This window comes from Drosophila ananassae, assembly GCF_017639315.1.
Source record: "Drosophila ananassae strain 14024-0371.13 chromosome 4 unlocalized genomic scaffold, ASM1763931v2 tig00000061, whole genome shotgun sequence".
Taxonomy (NCBI): domain Eukaryota; kingdom Metazoa; phylum Arthropoda; class Insecta; order Diptera; family Drosophilidae; genus Drosophila; species Drosophila ananassae.
The window spans coordinates 3,955,897-3,983,520 of NW_025319038.1; the positions used below are offsets into that span (position 1 = coordinate 3,955,897).

At 45.3% G+C, this 27,624-nt stretch overlaps 5 protein-coding genes across 9 annotated transcripts in view; 4 read left to right on the plus strand and 1 right to left on the minus strand.

The window, feature by feature from the left end:
* Positions 1–2,032, plus strand: part of LOC6506034 (ankyrin-3) — a 69,463-nt gene extending 67,431 nt beyond the window's left edge. For 3 of the 5 annotated variants that reach the window (XM_044717739.1, XM_044717738.1, XM_014904238.3), the window contains 2 exons: positions 1,709–1,759; positions 1,817–2,032. In XM_044717739.1, the coding sequence (XP_044573674.1) occupies positions 1,709–1,728 (20 nt within the window). In that variant the 3' untranslated portion in view covers positions 1,729–1,759; positions 1,817–2,032. Of the gene's footprint in view, positions 1–555; positions 763–1,641; positions 1,760–1,816 lie in introns of all 5 variants that reach the window. The other 2 variants (XR_004311328.2, XR_006507868.1) reach the window with 2 other exon arrangements.
* A 10,351-nt stretch (positions 2,033–12,383) lies between these two features.
* LOC123257763 lies at positions 12,384–14,893 on the plus strand. Its single transcript, XM_044717742.1, has 2 exons — positions 12,384–12,566; positions 12,621–14,893. Exon 2 carries the CDS (start codon positions 14,083–14,085, stop codon positions 14,863–14,865), a length of 783 nt encoding a protein of 260 aa, XP_044573677.1. The 5' UTR covers positions 12,384–12,566; positions 12,621–14,082; the 3' UTR covers positions 14,866–14,893.
* Positions 14,894–16,381: 1,488 nt separating this feature from the next.
* LOC123257762 lies at positions 16,382–18,977 on the plus strand. Its single transcript, XM_044717741.1, has 2 exons — positions 16,382–17,782; positions 17,837–18,977. Exon 1 carries the CDS (start codon positions 16,388–16,390, stop codon positions 17,585–17,587), a length of 1,200 nt encoding a protein of 399 aa, XP_044573676.1. The 5' UTR covers positions 16,382–16,387; the 3' UTR covers positions 17,588–17,782; positions 17,837–18,977.
* A 2,943-nt stretch (positions 18,978–21,920) lies between these two features.
* LOC116656368 lies at positions 21,921–24,222 on the plus strand. Its single transcript, XM_032455828.2, has 2 exons — positions 21,921–23,753; positions 23,826–24,222. The coding sequence occupies exon 2, from the start codon at positions 23,839–23,841 to the stop codon at positions 24,142–24,144; it is 306 nt and encodes a 101-aa protein (XP_032311719.1). The 5' UTR covers positions 21,921–23,753; positions 23,826–23,838; the 3' UTR covers positions 24,145–24,222.
* A 22-nt stretch (positions 24,223–24,244) lies between these two features.
* LOC116656370 (protein virilizer-like) lies at positions 24,245–26,872 on the minus strand. The gene is made up of 5 exons (XM_032455830.2): positions 26,440–26,872; positions 26,068–26,382; positions 25,852–26,008; positions 25,608–25,799; positions 24,245–25,548 (listed from the first exon to the last, which is right to left on the minus strand). Exon 5 carries the CDS (start codon positions 25,337–25,339, stop codon positions 24,512–24,514), a length of 828 nt encoding a protein of 275 aa, XP_032311721.1. The 5' UTR covers positions 25,340–25,548; positions 25,608–25,799; positions 25,852–26,008; positions 26,068–26,382; positions 26,440–26,872; the 3' UTR covers positions 24,245–24,511.
* Between the last annotated feature and the right edge of the window lie 752 nt (positions 26,873–27,624).

Genomic DNA, 27,624 nt, shown 5'->3' on the forward strand with positions numbered 1-27,624 from the left:
GACCATGCTTGATGGCAAAACGTTCAGTGTCATATCAGAATCTTCTTCGCAAACATGCGGAATATGTAAGGCAACTCCTAAGAATATGAACGATATGAATTTGGTGAAGAACTTGTCTATTAATGAAAACCTCTTTGAATATGGGTTATCAAGTCTTCACGCCTGGATTAGGTTTTTCAAGTGTGTTTTGCACATTGCGTATAGAATTCCGATTCAAAAGTGGCAAGCTCGTGGTGTTGAAAAAGATGTTGTCGATGAAAATAAAAGAATTATTTAGCAGAAGCTGAGGGAAGAGATGCATTTGCTGGTATATATACCAATTGCTACTGCTGGTAGTACGAATTATGGAAACACTGCAAGAAAGGTTTTTCGAACAACCAAATTTGGCTGCTCGTATAACAGGAGTAAGCTATAATTTAATACATAGTCTTACGAACACTAGCATCCTGCCACGAAATAAATTCGGATGCATTCCGGTCTTACGCATTGGAAACTGCCGAATTGTTTGTAAAATCATATCCCTGGTTTTATGTATATGCCATCTTTTGTTCACAGAATTTTAATTCATGGATCAGATATTATAAGCCATTTTTGCCTTCCAATTGGTATGATGTCCGAGGAAGCTCTTGAAGCCAGGAACAAGGACTTCCGAAATGTAGGAGAGAGCAATACAAGGAAAAATTGCTGGAAAAATACCATGGAAGATGTATTAAATGCCTTATTAATTTCTTCCGACCCCTTGATAACGTCATTGTCAAATGGGTCTGTAATTTCCTCTACAAAAAAAATTATTATGGATGATAATGTTAAGAGTTTGCTTCTAATAAAACATCTGGATATGCCTCTCTCTGTTGATTACGAATAACATTCTGGCCTTTTTTAGATAAAGTTTATTTATGTTATGTTATGTTATGTTAATTGAAGTTTAAATACAATAAAAGTAAAAAAAAATTTTATGTTTTTAAAAAAAAATTTAGTTTAAAAAAAAAAATAAAAAAAAAATTTTTTCTATTTTAATTAACAAAAAATTTTTTTAACTTAAAAAAATTCTAGGATTTTTTTTCTGATCAGTGAAAAATAACCGACTGAAAACCTCTATTTTAGTTTAGAAGTTATTAATTAAATTGCCCACTGCGCTGCGGCGATATTTGATTGTGCCATTTTTGTTGTCAAGTTGTTATTGTGTTTACAGTAAAATAAGAGTTTTGTTTTTTTTTAAATTTTTTTTCACATTAATAAGTTTTTTATGGTTATTTTTTTATTTTATTTTGTCTTATGTTGAAATTTGTCACTATGTATTTTTCGCAAGCAAAATTTAATTCAGATTTTTTTGACGTAGTTATTTTACCTTGTCAAGATATTTCTTATCTGACTTTTACAAGAAGATATAATTATGCAAATCTTCATAAGGACCATCCAACTTTATACGATATATATCCAATCCATATACACATTTTAATCTGACACTTAATTCAAAAGTATATCAACTTCAAGTTCGCCTGAAGTAAGGTTTCCTTTTATGTTTTAATTTATTTTTATGCTTAAATTAAACTTTTTCTGTCGAATTTATCTTTAATGGGAAAAGTACGAGATATGTACCGAGAATAATTATTCAAACTTGCTTATATCCTTTCTTAACAGTCAATGGTGAATAATTTTTTCCATCAATCTTCTTTTTACTTTTCTGTATTACACCGATGTTATCTAGAAAGTTGCGATGTTATCTAGAAGAGGGATGAAATAAATTTCCGAGGATATGGTAAGAACATGTTATTTTTTTTCTACGTAATTTTACTTATTTTTTTGGTTATTATAGAGACAAAATAATAATATCGACTACGCAAATCTAGGAAGGGTACATACCAGCCCATGATAGAAGAGATTTACTATTCAATAGAATGTGCAAAACATCTGGGAACGTTTGAACGCAATTAATGGTTGACAACAAGGAATTTTTTCGCAATTGTAATTTGATTTATTTAAATTTAATGTTTTAATAAAAGTCTTTTTAACATTTCTGTTTGGCGAATGATATGATACATATTCATGAAATAATTAAAATTTTGCCTAATATTTTAAAGAAGTAAATTGAAATTTTTATTAACAAAAATACTTTATTTATATTAACCGAAATACTTAACATTTTTTTCATAAAAACAAAAATTTTGAAAAATGGTATTTTATTTTTTTGTATATAAAATTCAGGAACTCCAGGCTATATAATTTATTTATATAAGATTGTTACGCAGATCCGTGATGTCATGGAAAGAAGGAGGGATACGTATTACAACATATTGCTTCTACAATATTACCACCTGATGCATTCGATTGGTGTTGATCTCTTCTCCGAACCATTGAATGTAGTCCAGGTTACGTTCACTCAGACGGTGAAGGTAGGGAAGTCATAAAATATCCTGGCTTATGGTTAAATTTAAAAACGGCCAAATCCAGCGCACTTTTTTCCGGCGCAAAGTGATAAGTCAGCATGGCTGAGTTTGTGTGTTCGTTCGAGGGCTCGACGTCGCAGCAGACCACTTTGGCTTTTGGAAATAAATTTACCAGCTGCAGCAGTTCCCACTTGAGTTAGGTCAGGTTAGGTTAAGGCCTCGAATGAAGGCTACCACGCCGCGCGGAGAGATCTCAGTGAGATCGCTGAGGTCCGCCAGTTCAGGGCATCCAAAGAGTTTCAGTCTGCAACGCTCAAGTGCCGGGCTGTGGCATCAGAGGTGCCTAACCGTTTCCTCTTTTTCCTCGTCCCTGCAGTAGACGTTGTAGGGCACTGACAGACGAGCTGCGTGTGCGCCGATTAGCCAGTACAATCGGTCATGTTGAGGGCGATGAGTCTCGCCGACCTTTTGCCTCAGCAAGTGGGCCAGATCCAACGCGAGGTTTTACACGTCCGGAGATTCCTTCATTTCCTAACGTCTGCCAGGTCGACGAATTCCCTGCATTTGAGCCTGCAATTAGCTAAATAGTAGTATTTGGGTACCCATATGAGGTGAATGTCATTCTGCTCCGCCATCTCGTTAAGAGATCTGCGCCAATCATTGACTGTCCTAGAGTTGGATGAGAAGTCGTCAAGTGCCTTAAGTGCTGCTTGACTGTCAGAAAATATATATATGGTATCCTGATTGCCCATTAGTGCTGGGGATTTAAGCCCTTCCTTAATGGCTATTACTTCCGCCTGGAGGAAACTGCAGTGGTCGGGGAGTCTGAATGGCTCATTAAGACACACGTTCACAAAAGAAACCGCCACCTAGCCATTGAGCTTTGATCCATGTGTGTAGATATGAAGGGAACCCTCTGGTCCCGGAGTTTGCGCATCCCACTTCTCCCTAGAGGGGATGGCGTCTTATTTATGATGGTCTGATCGACGGAGATACAGTAATCCGTACCTGCTATGACCAAACTAGTCCTGCCACTGTGATGCAGACCTCCGCGACGCGCTGCGACCTACTTATATAAAGAATTATCCAGGGCAGGCCACCAGACTACAACTCCGTTAAATAGAATTGGTCTAATGATCGCCGTGTATAATCATCTGACTATCTTCGGAGTCATTCCCCCATTTTAGGCCTAACGCTTTGCGGAGGTATAGAGCTCAATTGCCGCTTAAGTGGCGTTATCTACGGTATTGAGCTTCCAGTCCTGTTTTCTGTCTAGTGGGATTCCTAGGTATTTCACACTACTATTCAGGAATAAAAATTCCCCTAGCAGCTTATGAAGCTTAAGACTTGGTCTTTGGCACTTCCGTATAACCAGAACGAGCTCTATCTTGGATGGATCAACTCCAAGCCCGTTCTTATGTGCCCATTCTGAGAACATTCCCAGCTTCTGGGTCATAAGGTAGCCCAGCGTTTGCGAAAATTTCGCTACAAAGGTGATAACATCGTCCACGTACGCATTGATTTTGCAGTCACTCTATAAGGCCCGCAGTAGGTTTTTACCCGCCACCTTCCAGTTTAGTGGGGACAGTATACCGGGCCTGTATGCCTTTCCTCAGCTGTCCTGATGAAGACTATCAGTCCGCGCGAAGAGATCTCTCCGAGGTCGCCTATGTCCGCAAGTATAGCGGCTCCAAAGAGCTTAAGTCTACTAGAGTCTAGAGCTTAAGCCTAATGCTGGGCAGTGGCATAGGAGGTACATAACCTCCTCCTTCTCGTCCCTGCAGCAGCTCCTGCAGTAGTCGTTGTAGAGCACCGAGAGCCATACTGCTTGTGCGCCTATCAGCCAGTGCCCGGTTATAGAAACCGAAGGGTCGGCCGGGCTCCTTAGAGTTTGTATATTAACTTTTTGCACCTCCCAACTGACTTCCCAATTGAGGTTTTAGGTCCATTTAACTCTATTCCATTCAATTTGAATTTTAGTTTTTAATAGAAGTAAATAATAATATATTTTTTTTATATATTATGTATTAGTCTTGTAAAGAGAAGATTCAAGAAATAAAAGCAATTTAAAAAGTGGCACCCGACATGAGTCACTTACACACTACAACTAGACCACATTCAGTTGTATTCAAAGAATTTAAATATCCAACACACCTAATATTGAGGCCAATGATAAAGAAAAAGCATAATTCCTTAAAATTCTAAATTACATTTTATAAATTTTTTGTTAGTTTCAATAATTGAGAATATCTAACAAATAAATAAAATTCAAACAAAAAAAAAAGCTAGTTTTAGACGCATATTATATATAATCGGGAGGGTCGATTTTTGGGTCAGACATACACGGCAAATATATGTAAGTACTAAAAAATTCCCTTTTCGCATGAACAGTTATATATTCTTGCTACAGCACAACCCGGATCCCGGAGAATCTTCATTGCATCTGGCAGCTAGAGCTAACCAGGTAACATTAAACATACCATTTATATTTAAATAACAAATAAATATAAATAAGAAAAATATAAATTATATACATAGATGTCATGTAGTTTCTGGGTCGGGCAAGATTAATATGATAAAATTTTTGTTTTAACATGGAGCTCTAATTAGCTAAGGAGTAAACTGGAGTTGAGTTATTTATTCCAAAACATAAAAAAGTATGCAAAACAAAGTTTTTTTTAAGAATCATTACTCGAAAGGGTTTAACGGTTCACGCGTAAATCGAGTCTCTGAGGTTTAAAGCTATCAAACTTAACACACATCCCTTTTTCCTTCACTCGCGGTATATATGTAAATCGAAACGGTCGATCGGTCGACTATATCCTATAGCTGCCATATAACTGATAAGTCGGAAATGCCATAACTTTAGTGTATTTAAAGTTAGAGGGTTGGGCCTTTCCACTCATTTTATTTTTGCCTACATATCTGCTATTATCTACAAAATTTCATAAGAATCAGCCGACTATATCCTATAGCTCTCATATAAGGTTGTCAAATATCTCCCTTCCGCTTTTTGGCTCTTTATTCAATGCTTTATAAAAAGTGTTACAGTGATCGGATTTAGTTCAAATATGCGCCGTTTTGTTCGATAATCTGTTTCCATCTAGACGGCAACTTCATAATACTTCCCTCGTAGAAGCCCCCCTCCTTATTTGCGAAGAACTCGGACAGCCACTTTTCACAAGCCTCTTTTGAGTTCAACTTTACACCACCAAGGGCGTTCGCCATAGACAGGAACAGGTGGTAATCACTTGGCGCTATGTCCGGGCTATATGGTGGATGCGATAAAACCTCCCATCCGAGGTCCCGTAGCTTCTGACGAGTCATCAACGAAGTGTGTGGTGTGGCGTTGTCCTGGTGGAACACTACACCCTTCCTGTTGGCCAATTCTGGACGCTTCTGGTCGATCGCCTGCTTCAAGCGGTCCAGTTGTTCGCAGTAGATGGTAGAATTAAGCGTCTGGCCATATGGGAGCAGCTCATAGTGGATGATTCCCTTCCAATCCCACCAAACACACAGCAAAACCTTCCTGGCCGTCAATCCCGGCTTGGCCACTGTTTGGGACGATTCACCGGCCTTCGACCACGACCGTTTTCGCTTGATGTGATCGTATGTGATCCATTTTTCGTCGCCAGTCACCATCCGCTTCAAGAATGGGTTCCGTTTCAGCAGCATATCGCAGGCGTTGATTCGGTCCAGAAGGTTTTTTTGCGTCAAATCATGCGGCACCCAAACATCAAGCTTTTTTTTGTATCTAGCCTTCTGCAGATGGTTTAAAATGGTTTGGTGACTAACTCCCATCTCCTGGGCGATGTCACGAGATGCCACATGTCGGTCTAACTCGATGCATTCCATGATTTGATCGGTATTTGTCGTCACAGGTCTTCCGCCGGCTGGCTTATCCATGGTGTTGTTTTCACCGGCTCTGAATCGTCGAAACCATTCCTCCGCGGTTCGAAGTGATAGAGTACCATCCCCCAAAACACCATTAATCTCACGGAACGTTTCTCTAGCGGATTTGCCTTTAACGAAGGAAAACTTTAAAATAGCGCGAATTTCGGCGTTAGTGAACTCCATGTTTACACGTCTATAACTGTTGAACGCAATATCCAAACCATGCATAGCGTCGTTTTGTAGGTTATGTCAAGACCTTTCAAATTATGTATAGTATTGCCAGATACGAGCTCTGTAGCGCTTTGTACATAGCCGCGAAATTCAAAAGACAAAAAGGCGGAAGGGAGATATTTGACAACCTTATATAACTGAATGATCGGAAACTTAGTTGTTGTTTAAGCTAGGTGGATGGCAAAACATGGCTATTTTAAAAGATGCTTGGGGCTGTTTCCAACATTTTTTTTTTAGAAGATTGATTTTTATAAACAGAAAATTAAATTTTTATAAACACCATATGTAGTAATCAATGGAGGAATCCATTGAAACTCCCATCCTTCTAACTTGAAAAACAACCAAGTTATGGCATTTATGATTAATCAGTTATATGGAAGCTATAGGATATAGACGGCCGATCCTTTTGGAATTTGGCAGATCGGATAAATTTGCCCAAACGATGACAGAAATCCGGAATCGGTGTCATCGGTTTTCCTCTTGGCTCTCTTGTTACAAAAGCGTTGACTAGACGAGACGGCCCAAATTTTCATTCTTTAAGTACGCCTTGCAAGCTCGCAGGTATTCACGTTGAATATATGAATTGGGTGGTACGTTATTACAAACTCTGTGAGGTAGCCCATACAATCCGATTTAAAATAACATTTCAATCATTTTCGATTTTCAACTCCAGCTTCTAAACTTAATTTCTTTCTTACATCTGCGACTTTATATTGTACAGATGGGCGTAATTTATACATATACTCCGGCGGAGGATGTTACTTCCAGTAGAGCTTCCTGTCATGTGAGTCACGACTTAAGTCATGTCCTCAAGTAATGTTATTAGGGCTCTGGCGTATGAAATTTCAGCCGTGTTTGGAAAACCCAATGAAGAGATCTTCGACGAAGAATACTTCCGATGTGGTTTTGGATTGTACAAAACCAATTGGTGTGTTTTTTGAGAAAGTGCTTCTATGACGTGCTGCATTTGACTCTTGAGCTTTTTGTATTACCAGTAGCCTCAGTAGTTAACAGTGTGGTGTCTTCCAAAGTTTCCGGCACTGGGATCCGCTATGTTTGTATGGCAATGATTGTGTCCGCAAGCTAAGCAAAGTGAATATTACCTTCTGGTGGGTCCATACTCTTACCAGTTTTTGGACTTCATTGGAAAATTGTATATCTTCCACTGTAATCCATCGGTGTAGAAGGTATTTCAGTTCATAAATAGGATGTACTTAGTTTTTAGATGGTTTTTCACACTCTGGCTCTATCTCGGTCATAAAGAGCTGTAATGTTTTTTTTCTTGTTAAATATATTAAATATATTATTGACAGGAAGATTTGCTGTCGTGGGGCATACAGTATGTCACGGAGCGGATCATCAGGTTTAACTTGTAAGCCTTTGCTGCTTTGGATATGGTATGTCTAATATATTTTGTTCAGTCTATCCAGGTGTTTTGAAACAACGCTGAAGTGCTCTTCCGATTTCGTTTGAAGATTTGTCTCTAAAATGTTACTGTTATGCTATTAATAGTTTTTAATACCAGCCGAATAAATAGCCAATTCCATGCAGACTAAGTGCCTTGGATCTGGGCACCTATCTCGGCATTGCAATGCGTCAAGCTGCAGTGCGTGTGGACGCAGACACCATAGTTTGCTGCATTTTGGTGGCAATTCGCCAGCTCAAGGCCAACACCCCTCTCCCGAGGTTTCCACATCGAGCGACGCTGTTTCTGGTTCAGCGTCCGCCGCCGTCAATTCTCTCGTCGCTAAGGATCAATTTGGTGATGTGGTGTTCCTAACCACTGCCTATATTCTGGTTAGGAACCGCTCCGGAGATCTACTGCCTTGCCGATCGCTTCTCGATTCTGGCTCGCAGGTGCATCTAGTCATTCAAGGCTGGCGGACCAGCTGCAGCTGCGGAAGATCCGGTGACTGTATCCGGTATAGGAGGCGCAGGGTTCTCTACTGATGTGTTTTCTGTGCAAGTCAGCTTGCAATCCCAATGCTCTGACTACTCTGCGCAATTAACCGCAATCATAGCCTCCAACATCACTGACCATCAGTCCAAAATTCCCGCCAATGTTAAGCTAGCGGATCCTCATTTTCACCAGCCTCAGCCAGTTGATTTGCTTATTGGAGCTGGATTATTTTACGAGCTGCTTTGTGTGGGGCTAATTCATCTGTCTCCTGGTTTGGCCTCCATCCAAAAAAACTCGGCTCGGTTGGATTGTTTGTGGAGTCGGAGGCCCGGACGATGGTAAGGTTCTCATGGCTGCTGAGCGGTTGGGACTGCCCACAGGCCCCTTTATATGAGCGGCTCGATCAACTTCTTCGACAGTTCTGGGAAGTGGAAACCTCCACCGATCCGATTGTGAAGGCGTGGAAAAGGAAGAACTGGATTGCGAGAGTCACTTCGTTTCCAGTCGTTGGAGAGGGAAATGTAGAGTGGTGTTTGACGGTTCTACTGTTACCATCTCCGGTTATTCTTTGAATGACATCTTCATGGCTGGGCCGGTCATCCAACCTAAGCTTTTTTACATCGTGCTGATGATTCGTTCGCATCCGGTAGTGCTGACTGGCGACATTTGTAAGATGTACCGTTGTGTGAGGATGGCTTCGTCCGACAGCTAAGTGCGGTGCATTTTGTGACGAGATTCACCTCTGGAAGAGCGGCAAACATATAAATTGGACACTGTTACATATGGAACAAAGCCGGCGTCCTATCTATCTGTGCGAACAATGGACCAATTGGCTAAGCACGAGATTGAAGACTTTCCAGTGGGATTCGAAATATTGCTTCGAGATTTTTACGTCGATGGTGGCATCGGTCTTATTTCTGGTGGCAGCTCCAACTCCAAATGGTGCTCTAATATCTCTAGCGTGTTGGATGGCGTGCCTAAAGAGGATCGGGAGTCTTATCTACTTCCACTGATCAGCTGCTGCTTTCGTTTTCTGCTCCTCAGTTTGCTTCAAAGCCGTCTCGACGTCCTGTCCTATCATCAAAAGCGCGGTTATACAATCCTCTGGGCCTTGTTGGTCCAGTTGTTACTAAGGCCAAAATATTCTTGCAGAAGCTGTGCCGAGAGCATCTTTCTTTCATCCGAGTGGCAGGAGATCTGCCGGAGCTTCAGTCACATCCAACGTGCAGAATTTCCTCGGCTGGCGCTTTTGTCTAGAGCACTCGTGGAGATTCATGGATTCTGTGACGCCAGCATTGAAGCCTACGGAGCATGTGTCTACATAATTTCCAGGTCGCCAGGGGCTGAGAGCCGCCTTCTATGTGCGAAGTCTAGAGTATCGCCTCCTAAGACGTTAACTGTGCCGAAGTTAGAGCTGGCTGGAGCTGAGTTGTTTTCGAGAATGATGGCAGAGGTTCACAGTCTAGGCGCTTACAAAGGGAAGTATTTTTGTTGGTGCGACTCTTCAATTGTGTTATCGTGGATTCGAGATGAGCCTGCCAGGCTTAATGTTTTTATCGTTAACCGTGTGTCAACCATCCAAAATCTTACGAGTTCCATGGAGTGGCGTTATGTGCCTACGTTGAAAAATCCAGCTGATATCTTGTCTCGTGGAGCCCTTCCTACTGAGTTGATCGGATCCAGTTTATGGCGTCAGGTGCTTATCTTTCTATCTTTTAAAGACACATGAGCACTGGCCTGTGACGATAGTAATCGAGAAGCCAGCTTTAGAGCTTCGCTGTGTACAGATCTCGTGGTGACATCCAAATATGCTATCTCCTTTCTCCTTTCCTTTTGTGGGCAGTTTAGCGCGCTCATTTGGGTGATGAAATAAGGACGTTGCAGACAAAGGTTGCCGACTCCATTTCGCTTGCTTCGTTATCCCCCTTTTTGAATTAATTTGGATTGCATCGAGTAGACGGGCGTCTCAAGAACTCATCCTTGCATTACGATGGTCGTCACCCAGTAATTTTTCCCAGGAGCCATCTAGCAACGCAAAACATAATCCTTAGCTTTCATGAGCAGAACCTGCACGCTGGACCTCGATCGTTATTGGCGATGATACGTTCTCAGTATTGGCCGATTGGGGGAAGATAAACCGAAATAGGTTGGAGGTTCGCAACAAGGCTCCCATAAAATGTTACATCAGCGTCTTCATTTGTTTCATGACAAAGGCCGTCCATTTAGAGCTGGTGAGGGATCTGTCCACCGCCTCCTTTCTGAATGCACTGCACTGAGGGCCTCCTTCTAGTTTCAGTAAGCCAGACCTGACAAAACCCTTCGCAGTCACATATGTACATACGTCATTTTTATAAACCCAAAACAATAAAATAAATTGTATTAGTACCTATAAATCTAACTGTACTTGTTTTTATTTAATCCAATATTTAGAACATTAAATAAAGCTCCCGAAATCGCTCGGTAACTGAACAATGTTAATAATTCCTTTGCATACAAATTCTTTGCATAAAAACTATAGAGGTATCACTAAATTGTCAGCAATTCCAAATATATTCGAAAAATGTATTAATCCTAATTTGCAAACCCTTTGTAGATCAATCATTTCACCATGGCAACACGTTGCTCCACCATAACAAAATTATTGAAATACACGTAGTTTGTTATTTACTTCCGAAAGGGTTTCCTCACAACTGTTATTTACACGGACTTTAGTAAAGCTTTACACCCTCTGACGTGGATTTCCAGGTACTTGGAAAAAACACAACGAGTTATTTTTAAAAATTTATATTTCTGCTTTGTACGTGCTATTTCTTCCAGTGCCTCAAGAAAGCCATTTCGGTTCATTACTCTTTACACTTCAGTTTGTCTTCATTTTAATTCTTCTTCTGTCCTATATAAACATTACTCCAATTTGAACAATTTATTTATCCTAATTTGCAACACCTTTGTAGATCAATCTATTCACCATGGAAGCACGTTGCTTCACCATAAAAAAATTATTCAAATACACGTAGTTTGTTATTTACTTCCGAAAGGGTTTCCTCACAAATGTTATTTACACGGACTTTAGTAAAGCTTTACACCCTCTGACGTGGATTTCCAGGTACTTGGAAAGAATACAACGAGTAAAATAAAAAAAAAAATTCTAAAATTAATATTTCTGCTTAGTCCGTGCTATAACTTGCAGTTCCTCAAGAAAGCCATCTCGGTTCATTACACTTTAACCTTCAGTTTGTCTTCATTTTAATTTTTCTTCTGTCCTATAAAAACATTAGTACAATTTAGATAATATTCAAAAAGGGATCATTTAGATTATATTTAATTTAGATAATATTCAAAAGCTAATGATTTAAATCGTAATGGATTATAATGCAAACTTATGTAATTTTATCGATCGAGTCTCAGCAGCAAATTAACATAGATTAATGATCTGAGCGTCCCATTAGACTTGAAACTTAATAAATCTAAGGGTGTCCTTGCTAAAAGCTTTATATATCCGTGCTCTGACCTATTTTAGCGTACGGTTCGAGTACGATTCGATTTCGAGTTCCTTGTAAGCGGTTTATAAAGAACGCATTGAATTAGTACGAAAGAATTTTCTATTATTTGGTCTTAAGGGACTCAAAAAGGTTCCAAATCTTTACCGCGATTTGCGATTGAAAAAATTTTAGAAAAAAATTCTCAAACATATGCTTAATTCTTTTTTTACTACTACTAATAATAATAATAACAAGAAAGGAAAGCTAACTTCGGGCGGAGCCGAAGTTTATATTTTTTGCAGTTGAGTCGCAGTCGGCTAGGTGGCGACACGCATCTTATATAATTAGATGGTATCTAGTCGGCTGATCCTTATGAAATTTGGCATATCGAATTATTTTGCCCATATTAGAATGCATGGAAAGTCTCTTCCTTTCCTTAACAACGACGTTATGGAATTTCCGATCAATCAGTTATATGGAAGCTGTCGCGGAACGGATTAGGGTTATCGATAGTTAGTTAAGTTTAAACTCAGCGCCGCAGTATTATTTGTATCGATAGCTTTGGTATTTAAGTTTAGGTTACTTGGTCCCACTAAAAAAAGGTAAACAGAGGGAAACAATTTGGCGGAATTAGACCGATTTGCGCCATCACGATAAGAGGGAAGAGAAACTGCGGTAGGTTAAAGAATAAGTAGTTGTAAAGATAAGTAATTAATGTAACTCTTCCAGAATAAAACCATCAACAACACAGAACTCCAACTGTTGTCCAGCACTAGTGTTTTGAAGTGTTTAAAGGCATTCCCTGTGATCGGCCAAGCGGCGACATTTTCTTTTATTCGCACTCTGCAAGATTATGCCCACGAAGCATTCGCCCCGGCGGAGCCCCAGGCTGGAAGCCTCGGGTGTTCCCGCAACTGCGACCACCACGGCCACAGCAACTTGCACCCCGGCAAGCTCTGCGAGTGTGGCTGGTGATCGGCAGCGGCCACAGACTCCGAAGGAAAGTGGAACAGCCGCCAGGAAAGCGGCAAGTAACCTGCAGCCCGAAGCAACGGGGCAGATTAGAGACCCCACAACTGTACATGTGGCGGCCCTGATGGAAAGGATTGCACGTCTCGAGTCGGAGCTGGAAAAGGCAAGGGTAAGTGGAGGACAAGCAGAGGCCGGCAGGAATCCCGTTGGAATCGGGGCACGCGGCGTTGGAGTGAGCAGTGCGGCGAATACACCGCCATGTTTGAGTGGAATGATGCAAACGGAGCTTGGAGTGACGTCATCGCTGCAGTTGCCGGCACAATTGAGTGCAAGTTTGCCGCCACAATTGAGGCGCAGCCTGGGCTAGGTTATGTCCATCCGCCACGGGAGCCGACACACAATTTGGAGGTATCTGCACCATCGCACCTGCCATATGAAGTGGCGACGGCGAGCATACCTGGATGGACGCCACGTAGATTGCCTGATCTTCCCGACTTCGAGGTTCAGCCAGAGGAATGGCCAATATTCCTGTGCGCGTTCACGGAGACAACGGCAGCCTACCGGTGTACACAACTGGAAAACAACCAGCAGCTAGTGAAAGCCCTGTAAGGCGACGCCCGAGAGACAGTGAAGTCGTTGCTCATCCATCCCAGCAACGTAGAAGCCGTTATGGAGCAGCTTCAATTTCGGTATGGACGTCCGGAGCTACTCATCCGTAGCCAACTGGATAGCGTGCGCGATGTGCAGCCAATTCAGGAGGCCAACATCGCAAAGATCGTCCCGTTCGCAACGAAGGTGAGCAACCTGGCAGCGTTCCTGCAGTCAACCACGATCGGCAGCCAGCACCTAGGGAACCCAACCCTAATGGAGGAGCTGGTCGCCAAGTTGCCGCTGAGCAAGAGGTTGGACTGGGCGAGGCACGCACCGTATACAACCGTATCCGACAGTGGTGCACCTGAGCGAATGGCTTCATGAATTCGCAAGACTGGTGTGCACTGTCACGGACGTTGGAGCCAAGGATCAACCGAAGCGAAGGATCCTGCACGCGAATAGTGTTCGCGAGGAGGAGCGGTATGCCGACCGCCCCAGATGTTGCCCTATATGCGAGGGACAACACCAGATCAGGGACTGCAAGGAATTCAACGGCGTTTCTACGACGACGCGGATCGAGTCAGCGAGGAAGTTGAGGCTAAGCTTCTCGTGTCTGGAGCCCGGACACATGTCCCGGTTCTGCAGGAAGAGCCGCGGATCCAACGTCCACGGATGCCAAATGAGGCATCACTACCTTCTACACGAGTCACCTGGACATTCTAGACAGCCGTACGTCGCAGAGGGAGGCCGCAGGAGCGACCAGAGAAGCAGCAGCAAATGGAGTGAAATGCCACGACCAGTGGATTCCAACGAGAGGAGCCGTCCCACGTCAGCCGCAGTTATAGACGCGGGGCGTGAGCAGGAGGAAAGGCGATCGACGTGTGACCGCCACGATTTGACGCACCGGAACCTGAGCTGCGTTGATTCGATTGGATGCCACCTGCTATTCCGGATTCTACCCGTGACGTTGTACGGGGAGAATACACAGGTCGACACCTATGCACTGCTGGATGAAGGATCGTCTGTCACGCTTATCGACGACGAACTCATCCGCAGCCTGAACCTGAAAGGCCAGAGTTGCCAACTGAACGTGCAATGGTTTGGTGGGAAATCTGCCAAAGGGCACACGAAAGTGGTAAGCGTGCAGATCGGTGCAGCGGGCAAACCAAAGCACCATGGGCTGAAGAACGTGTACGGAGTAGCCAATTTGAACCTTCCGATGCAGAGCCTGCGTCGGCATGATGTAAAGGCAGTGAAGGCGAATGCGCGCCTGCCTGTGAAGCCGTACATCAATGCGACGCTGAGGATCCTAATTGGACTGCTATGGATCTGGAGGACCATTTGCAGCAGCCACCGCACTTGGATGGGTGGTGTATGGACCGGTGAGCGGAAAGGTGAGCTCACCGCTTAGGAGTTCGTGCCTCCTAGCCGTGCCCCAGGATAATCTTCTGGAGAAGAGGGACACAGCGATTATTTCGAGATCGAGAATTTCGGAGTAAAGCCGGCACAGTCAGTCACGGCAGTGCTCTTCCATTTTCAGGAAGGAGCAGTTCGGGTTTGTGCAGACATCAAGGAGATGTTTCATCAGGTACTGATGCAGCCACAGGATAGAGATTCCCAGAGGTTCCTGTGAAGGAACGGAGATGACCAGCGGGAGCCGGACGTATACGAGATGCAAGTGATGACGTTCGGAGCAGCTTGCTCACCATGTTCAGCGGACTATGTGAAGACCGTGAATGCCTCGCAGTACAGCAGCACGGACCCGCGAGCAGCCCTGGCCATCAAGGAATACGACTACGTGGACGACTACGTCGACAGTTTCACCAGTGAAGAAGAAGCTATCGCCGTTTCCACACGGGTGAGAGAAATTCATGCAGATGCAGGATTTGGCTTGTGTCGATTTACTTCCAGTTCGGCAAGTGTGGTCAGAGTGTTGAACCCACGTGAATCGATTGCTAGCGTCAGATGGACCGAAGCTGAGGAGAAGGTACTAGGAATGTACTGGCAGCCGGCTACATATGACTTAAAGTTCGGCATCAAATATCATCGAGTCCCGAGAATCGTGATGACAGGGGAACGCGTCCCTACCAAGAGGCAGTTCCTAAGCCTGGTCATGTCCATGTTTGACCCGATTGGATTCCTGAGCTGCTACATGGTGACTGCCAAATTGTTAATGAGAGAGATTTGGCGGAAAGGAGTCAACTGGGACGAGCCGCTACCAGATAATTTGGCCGCAGCCTTTGAGGATTGGCGGCAAGAAATGAGCAAAATCGAAGAGTTCCGATGTCCGCGCTTTCTCACTACTTCAGCGGTGGACGCGTGCGGATGCTACAGCTGCACATCTTCGTGGACTCCAGTCAGTCGGCGTTCGCAGCAGCGGCCTATTGACGCGCTACTTACGAGAACGGAGACGTGCAGGCGCATTTCATAAGCTCCAAGACGAATTGCGCTCCGATGAGGACTATATCTATCCCGCGACTGGAACAAGCATTGGGCACGAGACTGATGGACACCGTCAAGCAAAAGCACGGTGTGGCGATGAGCAGCTGCGTATTATGGACGGACTCTAAGACTGTGTTGCACTGGATAAGCAGCACCCACCGGAGATACAAGCAGTTCGTCGGTAATCGGATGGATTCCCTCTAGCAAAAACGTGGCAGAAGACGCGACGAGGTGGCGCAAGGCAGTGGACCTGAGCATCGGTTCGCGATGGCTAAGTGGTCCACCATTTCTACGAGGAGCAGAGAAAAGCTGGCCAAGATCGAGCGAGGGGTGGATCCCTCCGACGCCCGACGAAGAGGAAATGAAATGTGAGTTTGCCTTGGTCATGGTAAACTTCATATCCCTGCAGAGATTCTCGAACTACAATCGACTGTTGAGGAGCACTGCATGGGTGCTCAGATTTATTCGACGGTGCCGTAGACTACGATACGATGGATACGAAGGATCGATGTCGCGACGTGTGTGCCATACAGCGCACGTCGACCGATCATACTGTGATCGTGCAGCATCACCACGAGAGGATGTGCCACCAAAACACGGAGGCAACCATCGGAGCGATCCGGCAGAAGTTCTGGATTACGAACTTACGGAGACTGCTACGAAGGGTAGTGAGCAAATGCAACGTTTGCAAGCTGCGAAGGGCACGACCAACTCAGCCCGAGATGGGTTCCCTACCAGAGGACCGGCTGGAAGCCCACGGATGGCCCTTTAAGTTTACCGGATTGGACTATTTTGGACCGCTATTTGTGACGGTTGGACGACGCACGGAGAAGAGGTGGGTGGCACTGTTTACGTGTCTAACCACAAGAGCTATCCACTTCGAGATGGCTGACGATTTGTCCATCGATTCCTGCATAATCGCTATGAGGAACTTTATGAGCCGACGTGGACCCGTCGTCAGGATTAGGAGCAACAATGGAAAGAACTTTGTTGGAGCCGACCGCGAAGCCAGGAGGTTCAGCGAAGTGTTCGAGCCTGTACAGATTCAGGGCGAGCTGTCGTCCAAAGGAGCCGAATGGATCTTCAATTGCCCGGCGAACCCAGCTGAGGGTGGCGCCTGGGAAAGGATGGTGCAGTGCGTGAAGAAGGAGCTGACGCACACGATGAAGGAACTTGCGCCCAAGGAGCACGTACTGGAGAACCTGCTGATTGAGGCGGAGAGCATAGTAATCTCTCGTCCGCTCACTCATCTACCAGTGACGGTGGACCAGGAGGCTCCACTGACACCCAACGACTTGCTGAAGGGAGCACCCGATGTTCCAGACCTTCCCAAGGATGACGGACAGGAGTTCGTGAGATGCGCTACCAGGAAGCAGTGGCGCATAGCGAGGATGATGCGGGATCGTTTCTGGAAGAGATGGGTGCATGAGTACCTGCCTACACTTGTGCGCAGGGAGAGATGGTGCAAGCACGTCGAGCCAATTCGTCGAGGAGACCTGGTGTTTATCTGTGATCCTGCCATACCACGAAGGGAGTGGAAACGAGGCGTCGTGGAAGAGGTGTTCACCGGGAGAGATGGAGTACCTCGTCGAGCGGCAGTGCGGACAAACGATCGAGCCAAGACTGTAATGCGTCCCGCTTCGAAGTTAGCTGTCCTGGATGTGGTGAATGCGGCTGCTTCACGGGGGTGAGGATGTCGCGGAACGGATTAGGGTTATCGATAGTTAGTTAAGTTTAAACTCAGCGCCGCAGTATTATTTGTATCGATAGCTTTGGTATTTAAGTTTAGGTTACTTGGTCCCACTAAAAAAAGGTAAACAGAGGGAAACAATTTGGCGGAATTAGACCGATTTGCGCCATCACGATAAGAGGGAAGAGAAACTGCGGTAGGTTAAAGAATAAGTAGTTGTAAAGATAAGTAATTAATGTAACTCTTCCAGAATAAAACCATCAACAACACAGAACTCCAACTGTTGTCCAGCACTAGTGTTTTGAAGTGTTTAAAGGCATTCCCTGTGATCGGCCAAGCGGCGACATTTTCTTTTATTCGCACTCTGCAAGATTATGCCCACGAAGCATTCGCCCCGGCGGAGCCCCAGGCTGGAAGCCTCGGGTGTTCCCGCAACTGCGACCACCACGGCCACAGCAACTTGCACCCCGGCAAGCTCTGCGAGTGTGGCTGGTGATCGGCAGCGGCCACAGACTCCGAAGGAAAGTGGAACAGCCGCCAGGAAAGCGGCAAGTAACCTGCAGCCCGAAGCAACGGGGCAGATTAGAGACCCCACAACTGTACATGTGGCGGCCCTGATGGAAAGGATTGCACGTCTCGAGTCGGAGCTGGAAAAGGCAAGGGTAAGTGGAGGACAAGCAGAGGCCGGCAGGAATCCCGTTGGAATCGGGGCACGCGGCGTTGGAGTGAGCAGTGCGGCGAATACACCGCCATGTTTGAGTGGAATGATGCAAACGGAGCTTGGAGTGACGTCATCGCTGCAGTTGCCGGCACAATTGAGTGCAAGTTTGCCGCCACAATTGAGGCGCAGCCTGGGCTAGGTTATGTCCATCCGCCACGGGAGCCGACACACAATTTGGAGGTATCTGCACCATCGCACCTGCCATATGAAGTGGCGACGGCGAGCATACCTGGATGGACGCCACGTAGATTGCCTGATCTTCCCGACTTCGAGGTTCAGCCAGAGGAATGGCCAATATTCCTGTGCGCGTTCACGGAGACAACGGCAGCCTACCGGTGTACACAACTGGAAAACAACCAGCAGCTAGTGAAAGCCCTGTAAGGCGACGCCCGAGAGACAGTGAAGTCGTTGCTCATCCATCCCAGCAACGTAGAAGCCGTTATGGAGCAGCTTCAATTTCGGTATGGACGTCCGGAGCTACTCATCCGTAGCCAACTGGATAGCGTGCGCGATGTGCAGCCAATTCAGGAGGCCAACATCGCAAAGATCGTCCCGTTCGCAACGAAGGTGAGCAACCTGGCAGCGTTCCTGCAGTCAACCACGATCGGCAGCCAGCACCTAGGGAACCCAACCCTAATGGAGGAGCTGGTCGCCAAGTTGCCGCTGAGCAAGAGGTTGGACTGGGCGAGGCACGCACCGTATACAACCGTATCCGACAGTGGTGCACCTGAGCGAATGGCTTCATGAATTCGCAAGACTGGTGTGCACTGTCACGGACGTTGGAGCCAAGGATCAACCGAAGCGAAGGATCCTGCACGCGAATAGTGTTCGCGAGGAGGAGCGGTATGCCGACCGCCCCAGATGTTGCCCTATATGCGAGGGACAACACCAGATCAGGGACTGCAAGGAATTCAACGGCGTTTCTACGACGACGCGGATCGAGTCAGCGAGGAAGTTGAGGCTATGCTTCTCGTGTCTGGAGCCCGGACACATGTCCCGGTTCTGCAGGAAGAGCCGCGGATCCAACGTCCACGGATGTCAAATGAGGCATCACTACCTTCTACACGAGTCACCTGGACATTCTAGACAGCCGTACGTCGCAGAGGGAGGCCGCAGGAGCGACCAGAGAAGCAGCAGCAAATGGAGTGAAATGCCACGACCAGTGGATTCCAACGAGAGGAGCCGTCCCACGTCAGCCGCAGTTATAGACGCGGGGCGTGAGCAGGAGGAAAGGCGATCGACGTGTGACCGCCACGATTTGACGCACCGGAACCTGAGCTGCGTTGATTCGATTGGATGCCACCTGCTATTCCGGATTCTACCCGTGACGTTGTACGGGGAGAATACACAGGTCGACACCTATGCACTGCTGGATGAAGGATCGTCTGTCACGCTTATCGACGACGAACTCATCCGCAGCCTGAACCTGAAAGGCCAGAGTTGCCAACTGAACGTGCAATGGTTTGGTGGGAAATCTGCCAAAGGGCACACGAAAGTGGTAAGCGTGCAGATCGGTGCAGCGGGCAAACCAAAGCACCATGGGCTGAAGAACGTGTACGGAGTAGCCAATTTGAACCTTCCGATGCAGAGCCTGCGTCGGCATGATGTAAAGGCAGTGAAGGCGAATGCGCGCCTGCCTGTGAAGCCGTACATCAATGCGACGCTGAGGATCCTAATTGGACTGCTATGGATCTGGAGGACCATTTGCAGCAGCCACCGCACTTGGATGGGTGGTGTATGGACCGGTGAGCGGAAAGGTGAGCTCACCGCTTAGGAGTTCGTGCCTCCTAGCCGTGCCCCAGGATAATCTTCTGGAGAAGATGGACACAGCGATTATTTCGAGATCGAGAATTTCGGAGTAAAGCCGGCACAGTCAGTCACGGCAGTGCTCTTCCATTTTCAGGAAGGAGCAGTTCGGGTTTGTGCAGACATCAAGGAGATGTTTCATCAGGTACTGATGCAGCCACAGGATAGAGATTCCCAGAGGTTCCTGTGAAGGAACGGAGATGACCAGCGGGAGCCGGACGTATACGAGATGCAAGTGATGACGTTCGGAGCAGCTTGCTCACCATGTTCAGCGGACTATGTGAAGACCGTGAATGCCTCGCAGTACAGCAGCACGGACCCGCGAGCAGCCCTGGCCATCAAGGAATACGACTACGTGGACGACTACGTCGACAGTTTCACCAGTGAAGAAGAAGCTATCGCCGTTTCCACACGGGTGAGAGAAATTCATGCAGATGCAGGATTTGGCTTGTGTCGATTTACTTCCAGTTCGGCAAGTGTGGTCAGAGTGTTGAACCCACTTGAATCGATCGCTAGCGTCAGATGGACCGAAGCTGAGGAGAAGGTACTAGGAATGTACTGGCAGCCGGCTACATATGACTTAAAGTTCGGCATCAAATATCATCGAGTCCCGAGAATCGTGATGACAGGGGAACGCGTCCCTACCAAGAGGCAGTTCCTAAGCCTGGTCATGTCCATGTTTGACCCGATTGGATTCCTGAGCTGCTACATGGTGACTGCCAAATTGTTAATGAGAGAGATTTGGCGGAAAGGAGTCAACTGGGACGAGCCGCTACCAGATAATTTGGCCGCAGCCTTTGAGGATTGGCGGCAAGAAATGAGCAAAATCGAAGAGTTCCGATGTCCGCGCTTTCTCACTACTTCAGCGGTGGACGCGAAGCAGTGGAGTCACGGCGACAAGTGCCCGCAGCCGTATCAAATACGTATACTTCAAGAAGTATATACTTTAAAGAGTGCCCGCAGTCGTATCAAATACGTATACTTCAAGATGTATATACTTTAAAGAGTCGGAGATGATTGCTCTTCCAATAAATTTGTAAATTAGAATCTCGCCAAATGGACAAATGGATTCTATACAGGACAATGATACAAAGGTTACCAGAGGAATAGTTAAAACAAAGTCGCGTAAGTTGTTGGAGTAACTTGGGCAGTCGTCTGACTGTAATCCTATAGAAAATATTTTGTCCGACATTAAGGAAGAACTTATTTTATAACAGTGGTGGGCAAAATGGCCACATGTAAATATTTAAAAAAAGAGAGCAAGCCATTCACTGAGCGAAAAAAATAGTCTAATATTTCGTTCTTTCAAAATTTTTTGTATATTAAAAAATAATTTTCTAGCATCAGTTCTTAAACAAGTGTTTAACACTACGCGTACCCACTTACATTTTTGTAGTAGAAAAATTGTTCCTACCAAATTTCTTCAAACATTTTTCTCAGTAAAAACATTTTTGTCTTAAGCTTGGAGTCTCAAGAGGCCAAATTGAATAAAGACTGATTTATTATTTTTGTTATTATTATTATTATTATTATTATTATTATTATTATTTGTATACCCTTGCAGAGGGTATTATAATTTTGGTCAAAAGTGTGTAATGCAGTGAAGGAGACATCTTCGACCCTATAAAGTATATATATTCTTGATTAGGATCACCTCCTGAGTCGATATAAGCATATACGTCTGTCTGTCTGTTTCTACGCAAACTAGTCTCTCAGTTTTAAAGCTATCGAATTGAAACTTTGCACACATACTTGTTTTGTTTGCAGGCAGTATATACAAGTCGGAAAGGCCGGGATCGGTCAACTATACCTGTAGCTTCTGTCGCCGCTTGGCCGATCACAGGGAATGCCTTTAAACACTTCAAAACACTAGTGCTGGACAACAGTTGGAGTTCTGTGTTGTTGATGGTTTTATTCTGGAAGAGTTACATTAATTACTTATCATTACAACTACTTATTCTTAAACCTACCGCAGTTTCTCTTCCCTCTTATCGTGATGGCGCAAATCGGTCTAATTCCGCCAAATTGTTTCCCTCTGTTTATGTCCGTCAAATTAGCATTGCCTAGTTAGCGTCGAAGTGTGACGGTGGAAACGGAACACAGCAACGAATTTTTTTATTTTTAATTATTTTACTGTTTAGCCACTAAATTGATTGAAATAATGTTTAGAATTGTAAAGAATTGAATAATTTATAGTTTTTTCTTACTTTGGGCGGGATCAACAACTTTGAAATACCATTAAAATACATTTGAAAAATTGGCCCCACACTGTTTTGGGTCCTAGCTCAGAAATAAGAGGAGGCCCCAAAAAGCCCGATATTGCAGCTAATAGGTCAAAATATTGAGGGTAATTCCTGAAAGTTTCATAAAAGTCGCTCCCTACGTTTTGGAGAAAATCGGATAAAAGTGGGCCAATCTCGTTGACGGCCCATACAAAAATGACCACCAAAAATTGTTTTTAATATTCTGAAGCTCTAAGAGGAGGCCCCCATATGCACGGTAGTTGAGTCGATGTATCACCTTTTCTAGTATATCTGGAGCAAAAATCATTCAAATCGCTCCCTACAATTTTGAGAAAATCGATTTATAGTTCCCCATTGATTTTAATTGATAAGGGAGGCGCCAACTCGTGAACCGGAACCAGTCCACGAACAAGTTCGTTCCACTAGTTCCAAATCTACAGACCGCATGAATATGATTATTGAGTCCTTTACAGAGGATGCCCCATTATGCACGGTATGCCGTTGCAAAGCTAATTTTTCATATAATTTAATAAGACTATTTGCATTAAAATCGCTCCCTACAATTTGACGCAATTTATCTTTAAAAATTTCTGCATTTTCTTAACCAATACTGGACCTTGTTCCCAACACAAATCGCGCCAATGTTAAATTTGAATGGCCCCACATGCTTTCTTTATGGAGGATGCCCCATTTTGCACGGTATACCATTGTAAAGCTAATTTTTTTCTGAATCGAATGAGATTATTTCTATCAGAATCGCTCCCTACGATTCGATGGAATCAAGTCTTGAAAATTTCTGAACCTATTTTACCAATACTGGCCCCATAACCGGTTCACATGTTTTGATGCTGGCCAACATGGCGGCAGCCATGATCGAATTTGAATTTCCCCATTATCTCCCCTTATAGAGGATGCCCCATTTTGCACGGTATATCACGAGAAAGCTAATTTTTTGCTTAATCGAATACCGGTCGTTCCATTCAAATCGCTCCCTACGATTCGATGGAATCAAGTCTTAAAATTTTCTGAACCCAATTGAGCAATACTGGACCCATAACCGCATCACATGTTTGTGACGCTGCCCAACACGGAGCCCGCCATGATCGAATTTGAATTTCCCCATTAACTCGCTTTATAGAGGATGCCCCATTTTGCACGGTATATCACGAGAAAGCTAATTTTTTGCTTAATCGAATACCGGTTGTTCCATTCAAATCGCTCCCTACGATTCGATGGAATTAAGTATTCAAATTTGTACATGCTTAACAGGTGCTTAACAGCACAATGTTGTAAAAGCTCAACAGTCACATGTGTTGGCCTATTTTCAACACTGAATGGGCGCCATTCCCCATTTCCATTTAACAATTGAGAAGATGCCGGTATTCATAAAGAATTGTGTAAGTAGTAATAATCCATTATTTAGTATTATTCGATCGCTAATATAATCATACGTTTTAATATATTTTCAGAACGTAGCTTTATATGAATATGTGCCACGCCGTGGTCGCTGGGCCCCGGGACAGGCACGAGGACGGGCCCCGGGAGCCCCACGCGGACGGGCCCCTGGAGCGCCCCGAGGACAGGCCCCGGGAGCGCCCCGCGGACGGGCCCCGGGAGAGCAAGGAGAACGGGCCCCGGGAGCGCCGCCAGGCCAGCTCCGACGTCGGCCACGGCGGGCCCGGAACCCAGCAGCCACAGAAACAGGAGCAGCAGGTCCAGAAGCAGCCACTGAACCAGCTGCAGCAGCCACTGAACCAGCTGCAGCAATGCAAGCAGAAGCAGCAGTGACTGCCGGTCCTGATTCTGAAGATTCTGAAGATTCTGAAAATTAAAATTTCTTAAAAAGTGAAAAGAAAAAATATAAAACAAGATAAAATTAATAATAAACATTTTATTTGTATTTGGGGCGGGCATATTGGAGCGGGCGGGGTTAGAAAAAAATGCGGGAGTGTCAACAGTAGGGATTCCGCCAGAGCGTGGTGCCTCAAGAAGGACTGCAAGGCATTGGCGAAGCTCCGTTGGGCCATGGAATCGGTGACCACCTCGAATTTCTTAGACACGGGTAGAAAGCGCCGGGGTTGCTGGTAGCTCAACTGGCTGGTGCTCGCTGCCTCCATGAGCATCTGGAATGAGTACTCTATCTTCTTGCAGAGGATCACTGTCTCCGTTTTGAACTCGGCGTCTTTGCTCTTTTCTGGATTCCTCTCAAAAAATAGCCTTCGCAGCAATGGTGCACAGTCCCCAGGGTTTCCCACAGATGCATCTTCTTGATGATGGCTTGCAGGGCGTACTTCGACCGCGTTAACTTGGCAGTCTTCAGGGTCTCTATTACCGCTTCGTATCCATTCGTTGGCGCTTTCAGAAAATGCGCAATTCCCAGGCGGGTGTCCAGCAGAGCATACACGGCTTTGAGAAGCCGAAGCTTTATGGAGAAGGCTATAAAGGGTTCATGGTACAGCTTGAAGACCGCCTCGAATGGGTCGAATTGGTGCTCCTTAAGTAACTGCTGTAACAGCTCCTCACTGCAGCCTCTGGGCTCTGCCATCCGAGCACCCAGCTTTATATGGCGAATGTTAAAAGCGGGCTGTGGCTGCATGCAGGCCGCTTGGAAGCTTAGAGCGATTTTCACAACATGGGCCGCCTGTCGCAGATGCACTTCATCGTTGCTGAAGAACTGTTGAAGCACAAAGTTGCGTCGCTTGTAGTTTTGTAGAACCTTCGTAGAACTGCAGTGGCTTTTGCCATGGCTCGAAGGCGTTGATGGCGGGAGGAGCTGCAGCCGCCGCTGCTTCCAACTCCCTTTCGTATTCCGCAATCGCCGCTGCGTCCTCTGCAGCGTCTTCTTCGTCGTCACCAATGATCTCATCGTCGCTGAGAATGGGCTGGAACTGCTCCTGCGGTGTACACGATCGCCTTCATCATCCCGATCCCTATCTCCGCAATGAAGCGACTCGGAAGAGTGCCTGTAGTGAGACGCTTGCATTTTATAGTGGAAGCTATAGTTATAGCGAGTCTTCCTCGTCGTAGTCCATGGTATCAGGAGAGCGTGGTCGCGTAGGTAAATCAATTAAAGCTGGCAGGCGGCGAAGCTGCAAACACTGCGAGCGAGAGCGTTCCGATCGCTTCCTTCGGGACCGATGGCTTCAGTATTCCGGTGATCGTGACCAATCCCTCGAGCCCTTGTCCCGGGAACTGGTTTGAATGACACAGGTTTGAAAGTGATTATAAAGTTATGCTCGTTATATACTCACCATCTTATATATTCCCTATCATTGCTCTCCGAATGGGTGTAAGATTTTCGATCAGGTGGTCATCAGGGCGCCATTCCAGCCGTTGACATCATGATTCTGCAGATAGATAGCTGATGTTGTACACCACCTGGGGTCATAGTCCTGGGAAGTCCCTCTTGATGATGTGATTCAAGAGTTTACAAGAGTTGAATTCTAAAATGAAAGTCACATTAGATGAATTCGAAGTGGAATCTACTAATCTTACCTGACCAAGGTGACCACACGGCAATTTTGTGGAAGGGCGTAATAATGGGCCTCATTCTCCTCCGCTCCGTCGGGACTGGCTCCTTTCGAGATGGCCGTAGCCTGACCTTTACCCGTAGTCCCGTGGCACAGATGTCCAAAGAGCCCAAGCTGAGTTTCTATAAGATTACGAGGATTATGATATGAGTTATTTCAAAATTCCATGTGTAGTACTCACCTTATTGGCCAACTCCGCCAGATAGAGCTGACGCAGTGGCTCCTGCAAACTTTGTCTTTCAACGGTAGTGATCCCAGGCAGGTGACATCGAAGCTACAAATGGCGTCCTTGGCCACGGCCGTGAAGAGTTGTTCGATCTGGGCCTGCACAATGTTGCTGATCCGCAAGCCACGTCCCCTTGAGCGCCCACTGTAGTGGGATGAAGAATAGTTCGAATCACTGCTACCAATGTGGGATTTCGAGTTGACGGAGCGCTAAGAGCCAGAGAATTCAGCCCAACTGGAGATTGATCCTATGCGCATCAGCTTCTTTTGCCTGCCACATATAATAAATATTTGAAAATCATTTAAAAGTGAATACAAAACACCTTACCTAAAATCAGCAGCTGCTGAGATGCGCGATCCTCGGTTGCGTCGGTTGCTGGCACCTGGAGCTAGTGCTGCCTCCTATCTGGAGGCGTACAGTAGAATCAGTTGCTTAAGGTCACTGACAGCTGCTTCATTTGCCACCGCCTTGTGTTTCTCCATCACGGACAGAATGCGAGTCAGTACTGGTGGTTTGCACAGATCAATTTCCTGGAACTCTAGTAGCTGAGCCAACTCCAAGGCGCCAAGCTTAAGGGTGCGGTGAGGCATCGCTGACATGACGGGTGGTGGTTCGATTTGCGTCAGAGATCGAGGATCCGAGGATCAGCGACTCAATGTTGGCGTTTTACTCCACGGTATCGTTATGCAGGATAACCCGCTCCATCTATGCCTGGAACTCTGTGATCTTCTGTTTCAGCAGCTGGGCTAGATGGTAGAAGGTAAAGCTGGAAAATTATTAGAGAAATAAGAATCAACAGTTCTGAGAACACCTACATATGTATAACGAGTAGAGAAATTTGTACATGCTTGAAATACATATATTTGTACATGCTTAACAGGTGCTTAACAGCACAATGTTAAAGCTCAACAGCCACATGTGTTGGCCTATTTCCAACACTAAATGGGCTTTGCGCCATTTTCTTTAAAGAAAAAACCAAGATGGATGTGAAACAACATGTGAGTATGGGATGCGTTTGGAGAAAATAAATATAAAGATTATTTTTATTTTTATAGATTGATGATGATGATGTAAAGTCCCTGGCGGCCAACGAAGCCAGGAGAGCCAGTTTGGAGCCAGTCCCCGACTCCAAAAGTGGAATTAAATTGTTCGATTCCTGGAAAGTAAAATTTGAGGAGAAATTTTGCAAAAAGCGGTAAGTGAGGCAATTTTTTTATATTTTTGTACCCTTGCAAAGGGTATAATAATTGCGGTCGAAAGTGTGCAACGCAGTGAAGGAGACATCCCCGACCCTATAAAGTATATACATATATTCTTGACCAGGATCACCTTCTGAGTCGATATGAGCATGTGCGTCTGTCCGTCTGTCTGTCTGTCAGCATATCTGTCTGTCTGCACGTCAGTCTGTCTGCAAGTCTGTCTGTCTGTATGTTTCTACGCAAACTATTCTCGTAGTTTTAGAGCTATCGAGTTGAAACTTTGCACAAATCCTTCTTATGTTTGCAGGCAGTA